This window comes from Chiloscyllium punctatum, chromosome 2 (genome assembly GCF_047496795.1).
Source record: "Chiloscyllium punctatum isolate Juve2018m chromosome 2, sChiPun1.3, whole genome shotgun sequence".
Lineage (NCBI taxonomy): Eukaryota > Metazoa > Chordata > Chondrichthyes > Orectolobiformes > Hemiscylliidae > Chiloscyllium > Chiloscyllium punctatum.
The window spans coordinates 76,080,894-76,094,875 of NC_092740.1; the positions used below are offsets into that span (position 1 = coordinate 76,080,894).

Genomic DNA, 13,982 nt, shown 5'->3' on the forward strand with positions numbered 1-13,982 from the left:
TCATATCTGTTTCATTCAAACCCCTGTGCTTCACCATATGGTTTAAGAATTGCCTTAAATGTATTATATTAGCTTATGTTTTATGTAAGATATCTATATACCTGTGTACAAACCAGCCTCGGTTGAGCAGTGTTTGTCATGAACAGAAAATCTCCCTGTTTAACAGAAGTCAAAAGCATGTCTTCTATTTGAATTGTGCATTTTCTCTTATTTAAATTGTTCAAAATAGTATTAAAAGATATGTCTAATTCTGTAAATTTGAATTACAGATGTACAGTTCATAAGATTTGAAGTAATGTCTGCATTATAGCTATTAAATACTTAATCGTACTAGGATGTAACTGCTTACCCATTAGCTTTTCATAAATTGAAGCTCTGTTCCTCCCTTCATTCCTTTCTACAGACATTGATGAAGGCAGTGAATATCATAAAGGATTTATGCAATCTGTACTTTCAGACAGAAGTAATGGAGAAAAGACCTCATCAGCTGTCATGATTGATCATAAAATTGAAGTGCTATTAGCAGAATGGAACAAGAATGCAGACATGCTCTTTAGTATCCACCCCATAGATGGATCCTTACTGGTGTGGCATGTTGACTGGCTTGATGAGTATCAGCCTGGGATGTTTCGACAAGTGCAGGTTAAACACCATTCTGCTTCTGACTATTGTGTTCAGTGAACTTGGTTTCCAATTTCTGAAATTGAATTGTGTAATGTAAAATGAATTTACCCTACATTTTCTTCCAAGAATAGTGAAATCCAAAGATTGAATGGTCAGAAGTAAGTTCTGATTTTAAAGTCATAAGTAATTCTGCCTGAATGAGAGACTCTAGTGTTGCTGTGGGAATCTAGGTGCACCAGAATGAATTATTTAGGGAGTATTGAAAAGGGTATCTTCAAGGAATTTGATTTTTTTTTTCAGTCTCTTGCAAGATGCTGAAAGCTTGAACAGCTGAGAGTCCTATGACAATCCTTTCATTTGTTTCTTCTCAAGTAATTAATCGACAATAGGTGCAGGAGTAGGCCATTCAGCCTTTCGAGCCTGCACCGCCATTCAACATGATCATGGCTGATCATTCCTTATGAGTATCCTCTTCCTGCCTTATCTCCATAACCCTTGATTCCACTATCTTTGAGAGCTCTATCCAACTCTTTCTTAAATGAATCCAGAGACTGGGCCTCCACTGCCCTCTGGGGCAGAGCATTCCATACAGCCACCACTCTCTGGGTGAAGGAGTTTCTCCTCATCTGTGTCCTAAATGGTCTACCTGTATTTTTAAGCTGTGTCCTCTGGTTCGGCACTCACCCATCAGCGGAAACATGTTTCCTGCTGCCAGAGTGTCCAATCCTTTCATAATCTTATATGTCTCAATCAGAACCCCTCTCAGTCTTCTAAACTCAAGGGTATGCAAGCCCAGTCGATTCAGTCTTTCAGTGTAAGGTAATCCCGCCATTCCAGGAATTGACCTCATGAACCTACACTGCACTCCCTCAATAGCCAGAATGCCTTTCCTCAAATTTGGAGACCAGAACTGCACACAGTACTCCAGGTGTGGTCTCACCAGGGCCCTGTACAGCTGCAGAAGCACCTCTTTGCTTCTATACTCAATCCCTCTTGTTATGAAGGCCAGCGTGCTATTAGCCTTCTTCATTACCTGCTGTACCTGCATACTTGCCTTCATTGACTGGTGTACAAGAACACCCAGATCTCTTTGTACTGCCCCTTTACTTAAATTGATTCCATTGAGGTAGTAATCTGCCTTCCTGTTCTTGCCACCAAAGTGGATAACCATACATTTATCCACATTAAACTGCATCTGCCATGCATCTGCCCACTCACCTAACTTGTCCAGGTCACCCTGTAATCTCCTAACATTCTCATCACATTTCACCCTGCCACCCAGCTTTGTATCATCAGCAAATTTGCTAATGTTATTGCTGATACCATCTTCTATATCATTAACATATATCGTAAAAAGCTGCAGTCCCAGCACTGATCGATGCGGTACACCACTGGTCACTGCCTGCCATTCCGAAATTGAGCCGTTTATTACTACCCTTTGTTTCCTATCAGCCAACCAATTTTCAATCCAATCTAGTATTTTGCCCCCAATACCATGCGCCCTAATTTTACTCACTAACCTCCTGTGTGGGACTTTATCAAAAGCTTTCTGAAAGTCCAGGTATACTACATCTACTGGATCTCCCTCGTCCATCTTCAGAGTTACATCCTCAAAAAATTCAAGAAGATTAGTCAAGCATGATTTCCCCTTCGTAAATCCATGCTGACTCTGTCCTATCCTGTTACTACTATCCAGATGTGCCGTAATTTCATCCTTTATAATAGACTCCAGCATCTTTCCCACCACTGAGGTCAGGCTAACTGGTCTATAATTTCCTGTTTTCTCTCTCCCACCTTTCTTAAAAAGTGGTATAACATTAGTCACCCTCCAATCCTCAGGAACCGACCCCGAATCTATCGAACTCTGGAAAATAATCACCAACGCATCCACAATTTCCTGAGCCACCTCCTTCAGTACCCTGGGATGTAGACCATCAGGCCCTGGGGACTTATCAACCTTCAGACCTAACAGTCTCTCCAACACCAATTCCTGGCAAATATAGATTTCCCTAAGTTCAGGTCCTTCAGCCACTTTTACCTCGGAGATAATTGTTATAACAATGTTGCAGATTTCAAAATAAACATTGTCGAATCTCTTTTAAATAAGAAAATAGGATGATTGTTATTTGTACTACTTGAAAATGTGTATTTTGTTTTCTAGGTTTCATTTGCCTCTAGAATTCCTGTGGCATTCCCCACTGGAGATGCAAACTCTCTCAGCAAGAGTATTGTTATGTATGCCTGTACAAAAAACGTAGATCTTGCTATTCAGCAAGGGAAACTGAAGCCACCAGGCATGACTCATTCCACATCTGGCATGTTAATCTCTGCTGGTCAAAATAAATCATCTGGTAGTTTAAAGCTCAGCATCTTCACCCCTAATGTGCTCATGATTTCAAAACATGCAGATGGATCCTTGAATCAATGGGCTGTCAGTTTTGCAGAAGAGTCTGCATTTTCAACTGTCCTTGGTGTATCTCACAAGTCACGTTACTGTGGTCATCGCTTTCATCTCAATGATTTAGCTTGTCATTCGGTTTTGCCATTACTGCTGACTACTTCCTACCACAATGCAATACGGACACCAGATGATGGAAACCTGCACAATGAAAGCAGGAGTTTTCACTCCTTACAATGTCATAGTTCAGTATCTAGAAACAAGAGAAACATTGGTACAGCAGCAGTGTTCCAGGATTCCAATGCAATATATAGTGAACTAATTCTTTGGCGAGTAGATCCAGTTGGGCCATTATCGTATTCTGGAGGGGTATCGGAGTTGGCCAGAATCAATTCTCTCCATGTTTCAGCTTTTTCAAATGTGGCTTGGCTGCCAACTTTAATCCCAAGTTACTGTCTAGGTAAGTATTATGTTTTTAATGTTGATTCAAAGGATGGTGACTTCACGACCTGGTATAGTATTTATTACCCATTCCTAATTTTCCTTGAGAAGGTAGTGATGAGCTGTCACCTTGAACTGCGAGTCAGTTTGGTGTAAGTATGTCCTCAATGCTGTGAGGCAGAGCATTCAAGGATTTGACCAGCAGCAGTGAAGGAACAACAATATATTTCTAAGTCAGGATGGTAATTCTGTTGAAGAGGATAATGAAGGTGATGCATGTTTTGAGACCTCAAATGAAAGTTAGTTTTTTCCAAATGTCGCTTCTTAGCTGTTAGAACCTAGATGGGATATGTGAACTAATTCTGTGGTACCTAGATTCTGTCGGGTCATTGTTGTACTCATTCTCGTGTCCCGTTGCAAGTTCTAACTTTATTTTGCCACAAATTCTATTAGCCGTGATTTGCATTTTGTAAAGATTTAAGGTGAATGTTCGATCTTTATAAAGATCTTAGCAGTTGCCAAAACTATTTTGTGTAATAATGCACAAGAGACTTGGTGTCTTTACTTTTATCGTTCTCCTATTTGCATTAATATCTCCCTACTTCCAGTTGTGCATCCTGGTAAAACTGTCACTTTTTGTTACAATTGAGATGAGAGCACTGCACTGTCGGTCTATAGCACCATTCCTCTGCAGGTCACAACCAGAATTTAATTTTACATGATTCCTAATGTGACCAATTGTGCTTGTTCTGCATTAATCTTCGAATAAAAAGATCCATCAGCCAAGTTTACTAATAAACACAAAATTATTGATTTATAATCAAAAAAATGTTTGTCATTTGGAAGTTTTTCCCCTCTAAATAACCCTAAGACACATGCAAACATGAGTTTCACCCTACAAATCTGGAAGAAAATCCTTTTTGACAAATAAACTATTGCTGTGAACATCAAATATGAACACAGAACAAGAAAAGCCAACTCAGCCTTTTGAGCCTGCTCCAGCATTGAGCACAATCATGGCTGAAATGATTTTGTCTTAACTCTCCATTCCTGCATTCCCCAATAATTTTTCATCTCCATGATAATCAAGACTCTATCTATCTCTGCTTTAAGTATTTAAAGATTCGGCATCCACTGCTTTCAAACAACTCCAATAAATTAGTTTAAACATGACTTCCCTGTGACAAAACCATGTTGGATCTGCCTGATTACCTTGAACATATTCAAGTGTGCTGCTACAACGCTTTTTTCTTCTTACAATTCTTGAAGAGAGAGAATGTTTTGCTTCAACTGTCTTAAATGAGCAATTTTAAACTGTGACACTTAATTTTAGATTCCCCCACCAGAGGAAACATCTGTCCCATATCAACCCAGTCAAGTCTCCTCACTATCTCGTATGTTTCTTAAGTCACCTCTGACTTCTAAGTTCCAGAGGATGCAGATCATTTTATTCGAGGTATTCATTTAATAAACTTTCTCTGAATTGCTTCCAAAGCATTATTCTTCCGTATGTCAGTACTATACACGGTACTCCAGATGCGATCACACCAAATCCTAGATAACTGAAGTGTAACCTCCTCACACACGCATACAGTTCTCCTCACAACAAAATGTACATTATTAGCTTTCCTGATTAGTTGCTGTACTTGCACGTAAATGTTCTGCAATTTATGCTCTAGGACACCCAGATCTTGCTGCATTTGTGTTCTGCAGCCTGTCACCAATTAGATAATATGCTTTTTTAATCGCTTCCAAAATGGGCAACTTTACATTTTCCCAGGTTATATTCCATTTACCAGATCTTTACCCATCCCCCACAATCTAGCTATATCCCTTTGTAAGTTTATATCCTCTTCACAACTTGTTTTCCTACCTATCTTTGCATCATCAGCAAATCTACTTACCAAACTTTTGGTCCCTTTTATCCGAATTATTTATATAAAGTGTAAAGAGTTGAGGCCCCTGCATCAACAGCTGAAGCACATCACTTGACATCCTGCCAGCTTGAAAAAGACCCATTTATTCCACTCTGTGCTTCCTGATGGGCAGCTAATTTTCTTTGCATACCAATATTAACCCCCACATGCTAACTTGTTGATTTCAGCAATATTCTTTGATGTGGCAACTTACATGGTTTCTGAATTTCCAACACAATACCTCCACTGGTTTCCCTTTATTCACAGTTCAAGTTACTTTTTCAAACAACTCCAATAAATTTAGTTTAAACATGACTTCCCTGTGACAAAACCATGTTGGGTCTGCCTGATTACCTTGAACCTATTCAAGTGCGCTGCTACAACGCTTTTCTCTTCTTATAAAGATTTTACTCTTTGGTGCAGTCACCTATTCCATTCAGTAAATTTGTGGATGCTTCTTGGCATCTGACTGAAATTTGTTATTATTTTCAGGTGCATATTGCAATTCTCCTAGTGCTTGCTTTGTGGCAAGTGATGGTCATTATTTGAGATTATATCAAGCTGTTATTGACGCCAAAAAGATTTTAAGTGAGCTTTCCAATCCAGAAATCGCTGTAAGTAAAAGTTTCCTTGTACTCCATGCTCTTTGAGTATTACAAATATTAATTTCTCCTGAAGTAACTTTCTCAGTACATACAGTTTCTGGGCATATTTTGCTACATTTTGTGTGTATTTTAGCATGTTCAATTTTCATGGCATGCAGTAGATGCTGTTGATTTTTGCCATTCTACCTACCAACATACTTTGCACAAAGATGCTGAGCTTGAACTCAACTCGCTCAGCAATCCTTGAAGGAATTGAATATGCTATTTTTATTTGATCTTAAGAGTATATTTTGTGAACATGTTCATCAACAATTCATTCTTTGAGGGAGGATAAACAAGAAAATTCTGATATTCGTTAATAGCAGTTTCTCTTCCCTTCTACATGGTAGAGATTTGTACGTAATAGATTTGTACCTACAGGGATTTTTGATAACTGGTGCAATGTTGTATGTCACCATATTTATGGACATTTTTTGCTTTAAACAGCGGTTTCATTTGAAATTGTCAAAAGGCAGTATTTTGAACAGGTAATTCTCCTGTTTTTCATATGTTGTCACAGAAATTTGTTGGAGAGGTATTCAATATTGTAAGCCAGCAGTCAACAGCAAGACCAGGCTGCATAATAGAATTGGATGCAATCACTGAGCTTGTAAGTAGCTTTTTTTAACGAAAGTCTTTCATTAGACGGTTGCTAACCGTGACAACATGCATTACCTATGCCAAATTACCTTTGATAAGTTTATGGGCTGCACGGTGGCACAGCAGTTAGCACTGCTGCCTTACAGCACCAGAGACCCGGGTTCAATTCCCACCTAAGGCAACTTTCTGTGTGGAGTTTGCACATTCTCCCCGTGTCTGTGTGGGTTTCCTCCCGGGTCCAAAAATGTGCAGGTTAGATGAATTGTAGTGTTGGGTGAAGGGGTAAATGTAGGGGAATGGGTCTGGGTGGGTTGCTCTTTGGAGGGTTGGTGTGGACTTGTTGGGCTGAAGGGCCTGTTTCCACACTGTAAAGTAATCTAATCTAAGTTGGTGGTGAGCTAGTGCCGAGAACTGCTGTCCATGTAACGTAGAGTCACCTACAGTCCTGTTAGGTATGGAGTCCCATTAACGAAGATTTTGACACAGCAGCATATGAGAACAGTAACGTGGCTCCAAGCCAGGAAGTTGTGTTGCTTGGAGGGGCCCTTGCAGGTTCTAATGTTCTCATCCATTTATCACCTTTGTTCTTCTGGGCAGCAGAGGTCACTGGTAAGGAAGGTGCCTTTAAAGGAGTCTAGATGATTTATCGGAGTGCATCTTGTAAATGGTACGTGCTGCTGCTGCTACTGTGCATTGGTGACGGAAGAAATGAGTGTTAAAGGTGACTGTTGCCAATCAAATGTAGTCCTTTGCCAAGTTAAGCTGCTTGATTGTTATTGGAATTGATGGCTCCAGACTAGTGAATAGTATTCCATCCCATTTGTGACTTATACCTTGTAGGTAGGAGAAAGTGAGGACTACAGATGTTGGAGATCATGGTCAAAAGGTATGGTGCTGGAAAAGCACAGCTGGTCAGACAGCTTCCAAGGAGCAGGAGAGTTGACATTTCAAGCATAAGCTCTTCATCAGGAATGTCCTGATGAGCTTATGAAGAGAATTTATCAGGGCTGTGTGACTCTGGAACTGAGATGGCAGTGTAAACAAGGTCGTTGAATATTTTTAAGACAGTGGTAGATTGTTTTTACAAAAAGGAATCAGGAGTTATTGGTGGTGGATGGTAATATGGAATTCGAAATAAAATGATGAGAACCATATTGAATGGTGGAGCAGGATCGTTGGGTTTAATGTCCTCCTTATTCTCCTGTTTCATGCATTTGTACGTTTGTGATTATGCTCGAAACATCAACTCTCCTTTTCCTTGGGTGCTGCCTGATGGCAGAGCCTATCCAACACCACACTTTTTGACTTGCGCCTTGTAGGTGGTGGACAGGTATTGAGGAGATTCATCGCAGATTTTCTCAGCTCCCACCTGTTCTTGTATCTACAAAGGCTGACCCAGATGAGTTTCGGCTCAATGTTGAGTCATAAAATGTTGCAAGCAGGGACGTTTAGCAGTGGTAATGCCATTGAATGTCAAGAGGAGATGATTCAATACTGTGTTGCTGGACATGGTTATTGCCCAGCATAGATGTGGTATGATTGTCACTTGTCAGCCCAGACCTGAATATTGTTCACATCTTGTTGACTGTGAACCTGGACAGCTTTGGTCCATTTTTTCACTACTTCTAGTGTTTTGCACTTGTATTGCTGTGATAATTGTGCAAAGGCAGGTTTCTGTGTATGTGACATAATGGCACAGCCACGTCCTATCCCAAAGTGTTTTGCAGCCAATGAACCTTTGAAATGTAGTTGCTGTTGTAATGTGGGAACTGCAACAAGCAATTGGGACATTGGTGTTTTCTTTTTTGAGAAAAATCACTATGAGAATTACCAGAGATTATGCTTCATAAGATAAGGGATAAATAGTGGTCAATTACTAAGGAAAAGTTCCTTGTTCTACGAAATGTTGCCATGTGATCTTTTGCATCCACCAGGTCGGGCAGAGGCCTCATTGAAGTAACACATTCAAAATAGAATAACTTTAGCAGTGTTGCATTCTGTTCATGCTCCACTGGGATGTCAACTGAGGTGTATACTTTTGTTCCTGGAACAAACAGCATTACAATGAAGTATGGGTGGTATCCATTCACTGAACTAAAAGGAGATGGGAATATCAAACTGGCACCAGTTATTGTCACATTTCTCTTTATTCAAGAATGACATTTACTCAAAGTATGAGTGTATGGAACTGAACAGGCCAAAACTGACAGATTTATGTACAAGTAGGGCAGGATATCCCATGAAGCAGTGGACCCAGAGTGCAGGGTTTACTTTGTCACTTTCTCTGCCATCAGTCTGTCATGTAATTGAAACTCTGGAACTCAAAGGAGCAACGAGGTTTGATGGACAATTAATGGCTAGCCTCAACAATTGGCTATCCAGAAACTGTTGTTTTTTCTAGGTCTTGTTCTCTCAATGCAGTGGACAGTGTCTGGGGAAGGACCAAGCAACGGTTCATAGTTATATTCTAGTATTTCAGGCAAAAAGTTGAATCACAACTTGTGGTTTAACATAGTATCATACCCCATTCTGAACTTAATTGATAAGCACAGAAATGGATATGGATATCAATTTTTTTTCTTACATACAAATAAAGGGGTTAATTTATCATATCATTCAGCTATCCAGAAACTGTTGTCTTTTCTAGGTCTTGTTCTCTCAATGCAGTGGACAGTGTCTGGGGAAGGACCAAGCAACGGTTCATGGTCAAGCTCCTCTTGAAGTAGGAAGGCATTGTTATTGATAATTGGAACAAGTATAATTGCCAATTGTTGAGGCTAGCCATTAATTGTTCATCAAACCTCGTTGCTCCTTTGAGTTAGAGTTTCAATTACAAGACAGACTGATGGCAGAGAAAGTGACAAAGTAAACCCTGCACTCTGGGTCCACTGCTTCATGGGATATCCTGCTCTACTTGTACATAAATCTGTCAGTTTTGGCCTGTTCAGTTCCATACACTCATACTTTGAGTAAATGTCATTCTTGAATAAAGAGAAATGTGACAATAACTGGTGCCAGTTTGATATTCCCATCTCCTTTTAGTTCAGTGAATGGATACCACCCATACTTCACTGTAATGCTGTTTGTTCCAGGATCAGATAAGCTCTGCTGATCAGCTGCCACAGAAATGCTTGTCAACTTTACGCTAAGACAGTCCATCATAATGACCTCCTAGCTTTTGAAAAGTTTATCTTAAAACTTCATTTGCATAGCGGATACTGCATGCACGTATTAGAGAAAAATACAGAAATAGCATACAGCTATCTTTAAGTTTTTTTTTAGAGTTTGCAGCTTGAGAAACAAGAATAGTTTGTTTGATATCGGGGGAGTACATGTTTGTGTAGTCAGAAGGCAGTGACGTCAAAACCGATGGAAGAGATTCTAAATAATACTACTCAGTCAAGTTAAGAACATATTCCATCAGTTTTTAAGCTAAAATACTGGGTTTTGTTAAGTGTCAAAGCAACAGATATGAACTTGAATATGATATGATAAACTTCCTAGGGTTCAGCCTTGACCCTGTGGTAGCCATCACGCCCAAGTCAGAAGGTTCAATCTTTTCACCAGACATCCAAAACGTCGGCCAAACTTTAGATCGCTACTATTATGCAGTGTTTCAGATGAGCTGTTAAACCAAGTGTCCTCTTGCCATATTGGAAAGCCCTGAGATGATTTGGTTGTACTCTCCACAGTAGAACAGGCAGTTCTCTTAGTATTCTGCTCAATATTTTTCAGTAAACTAATATCCCTGAATCCAGATAACCTGATCCATATCACATGCAAGCTGGAAGGCCCTTGTATGCACATTCACTGTACTTCGTAAGAAGAGACTGCACTTGAAACTGACTTCATTGCCTGTAAAATACTTTGACATCCCAAGGTTATGAAACTGTTACAAAATAAATCAATGTCATATTGTTATTTACTTACATGGTCATTGGCTTTGTTTTAGTATGGGAAAGAGACTCAGTTACTTCACGTCTTTAAGGAGGATTTTATATTAGTTAATCAACCCAAGAAAATGCAGCAAAAGGAAGGACAGACTTCCAATGAAACCAGTCCACAACAGGAAGCAGGTATAAATTCTTCAATGCAAATCCGCTTTTCAAAATGATAACAATTTACATGGAATACTTTATTAACCAAAATTATTTTTGACAGTGGAATAGTGATATTTCTTGTATTTTGTTCTTTGTAGCAATTCCATGAAAATGTAATTTAAGGTGCACTGTCTCTGCACTACTTTTGGCTGTTTATAGCATAATACTATCGATGTTGCGTTACTTTTATCATGTTAAAATACAAGTTTCCAAGGTTATCGTTTGATAGCAACCATTTCACCTATAGAAGAAGTGTTCAATACAATAATTGCTAATATTTTGGTGCTTTGCTGTATTTTATTTTTTCTTCAGTGATGTTTTTATTTTATTTTTTTTTGTTACTTTTGCAAATTAGGTGTTCAAGTTTATTTTCGTTTCCAATAAACATTTATCGGTTTTGGCTCCAGCTGCATCTGTGGACAAAGCAGTTAACATTTTAAGTTGAAAAGCAAGCTCACGCCAAGGAGGAGATCAGACTAACATAATTCCCATGCTCACCCCTAGCCAAAAACCATGACCCTCATCATTGCCTCTTGGGCTTCCCCCAACACAATGAAACCAATTTCTTCTTTTTCTTCCATCCAGTTCCCCAAGTCATGGACCCAGTCATTCCTCTCTTTACCTCCTCCAACACACCTGCATATTCTGTCGCTCTATTTGCCATGCCCCCACCACCACCTCAATGCAGCCTGTCCATTGTAACCCCTCTGGTCCAATTTGATTCCCATTTACACGACTGTGCCTTTTATGTGCGCATGCACAGTGTGGAGTATGGACTTTTGTACATGACATAACAATGTCCACATTGCCATCTGAGCGTGTATGTGCAGTCACCTCCAAGTTCTGATGTGACCAAACACTGCTTTGCTGAAAATTCTTCAGTGTTGTTTGATCTGATCATTCTGTTATAAAACCTTTAAGGCAACTTGAAGCAAACCTGGAGAAAAGGCAAATAATGCTAAAGCAAGTCCACAGCTCAGGCACAATCTGTGCAGCAAAACAAATCTCAAGTTTCAACATAACCTTTCCTGTCTTTCTACTTGCTTGAAAGCAGATACATCCGTAATACTTTTCTGGTACTAGAGAAATGTTCTTGACCTGAAACGTTAACATTTTTTTTCTGTCTTTATGGCTGCTGACTCAGTGTGTTGAGTGTTTTCAGTATACAGTGTTTGTTTAAAATTACCAAATGCACAGAATTTGCTTTTGGTCAACAGTAACTGATGAAAACAACAAAAATGAATTATGTTTCCCATGTTCTTACAAAAGTCATATAATGGATGTGGTATGAACAGCCATTTACTGTCATGTCTCTGCAAGAACAGTTCAGCTAGTCCCACTCCCCAATCTTGTCCTCACAACCCTGCAATTTATTTTCTGCCAAAGTAATTATCTTGTGAACTTTTCAAAGTAGCTCTTGAAATGACCACCACCACTCAGCAGATCATAACTACGCTCTGGATAGCAGAAGTTTCTCCTCGTGTCATTTCTTATTTTACAAATGAACTTAAATAAGTATTCCTCTGATTTTTGACTCATCACTGGGAACAGTTGCTCCCCAGCTGCTCCAACCAGGATTTCAAAAATCTGTGTTAAATCTCATCTCAACTATCACTTTCCCAAATTAAACAGCCCAGGCTTAACCAAATTATCCTTGATGTGGAGGTGCCAGTATTGGACTGGGACGGACAAAGTTAAAAATCACGCAACACAAGGTTATCCTTGTAACTGTGGTGTCTCAGCCCTCAAATCATTCTCATAACTATTTTCTGCACTGTCTCAAATGTCTTCAGATTCTCCTTAGTGTGTGCTGTCTTGACATAAACACAGTACTCTTCGAAGTTGATCTCATGTTTCATGAAAGGATCACCTAACTTTGCTTTTATACTCTTTGTCACTTTTACAAAGTCTAGGATCCCGTATTTGTAAACTGCTTTCTCATCTTTGCCTGCCACCTTTAATTTGTGTATCAGTCGCTCTTGCACCTCCTTCAGAATTGTCTTTTAGTTTTGTTGTCTTTGCACATTCTTGAATGCAGACTGCATCACCTCGCACTTAATCTCATCTACTATTTTTCCATCCAGTCCACATAGTTGGAGCTACCCTTTTGAAATCTCTTTGGAGCTATGTGACTCTAAAAGTTGTTTGATAAATAAATTAGCTGCTTTTCTATTTGAATATTACTTAAGCTAGCTTTTTTTTATCCCATATTCATTTGCTTAAGTGTTGTTAGCAATGAAATTGACCCTGACGTGCCTCAAGATGCCTTTGAAATTTGCTAAGATGTTTGGTTTTTTTTAATTGCCACAATGTAAACCTCTTTTTGAAATTATAATAGATTTTACAAATCCGGTGTCCAGAATCTGCACTATTTGGAATAAAAACAAAATGCTGAAAATCCTGAACAGGCCAGGCAGCACCTATGGAGCAAGAAAAGTTAACATGTCAGCTCCATGATCTTTCAGTTCTTGGTTTGAAGCATTGACTTTATTTCTGTTTCTGTTAGCTAATTTTACAATAAATATAACTGGAAATTTCTGAGAAAAGGTAGTGATTCAAACAATAGTCACTTATCAACATAGTCTCATTTTAAAGTTCAATTTGGCATTTCAAGCACTCTAAGCAGCTCAGTGGATTGGCACTGCATCCACACCTTCAACATTTGTTCCATCCATTAGTGACGTAGCATTTCATGTAAATTATTTATTGCAATAACTCACTAATGATGCTTCAACAGCACCTTCCAAAGTTGTAGCCTCCACCAACTAGGTGAACAAGGGCAGCAGATAAATGAACATGTCAAACCTTGCAAGTTCTCCTCCAAGTCACATAGCGTCCTAACTTGAAACCATATTCCAATTTCTTCACTGTTACTGGATTAAAATTTGGGAGCACACTTTCTTAGTGCAGTGCGCGTCCCTACACTGCGTGCACTGAAACAGTTCAAGGATGCTGCTCGCTACTGCCATCTTGAGGGCAATTAAGAGTAAGCAATAAATGTTGGCCTACCTATTAATTCCCACATGTTAATGAATACAACTACAATATTAAATATAAATACAAACAAAAACACATTGCTGGAAAATCTCAGCGGGTCTGACAGCATATGTGGAGAGAAATCAGAGTTAATGTTACGGGTCAAGTGACCCTTCAGAACTAATGGTCGCTAGGAAAAGGATGATAATTATAGATTTCTGTACAGAAGGTGGGAAGGAGGAACAGTAAACAACAGGAAAGAGAAATTGAGGAAAAGATTAGA

At 39.2% G+C, this 13,982-nt stretch overlaps 1 protein-coding gene across 3 annotated transcripts in view; it reads left to right on the plus strand.

Annotated features, from left to right (window-relative positions):
• LOC140485778 (dmX-like protein 1) overlaps window positions 1-13,982 on the plus strand; it is a 243,685-nt gene that overhangs the window by 104,417 nt on the left and 125,286 nt on the right. For all 3 annotated transcript variants that reach the window (XM_072584300.1, XM_072584297.1, XM_072584299.1), the window contains exons 11-15: window positions 404-642; window positions 2,786-3,482; window positions 5,872-5,993; window positions 6,544-6,633; window positions 10,576-10,699. In XM_072584300.1, the coding sequence (XP_072440401.1) occupies window positions 404-642; window positions 2,786-3,482; window positions 5,872-5,993; window positions 6,544-6,633; window positions 10,576-10,699 (1,272 nt within the window). The remainder of the gene's footprint in view (window positions 1-403; window positions 643-2,785; window positions 3,483-5,871; window positions 5,994-6,543; window positions 6,634-10,575; window positions 10,700-13,982) is intronic.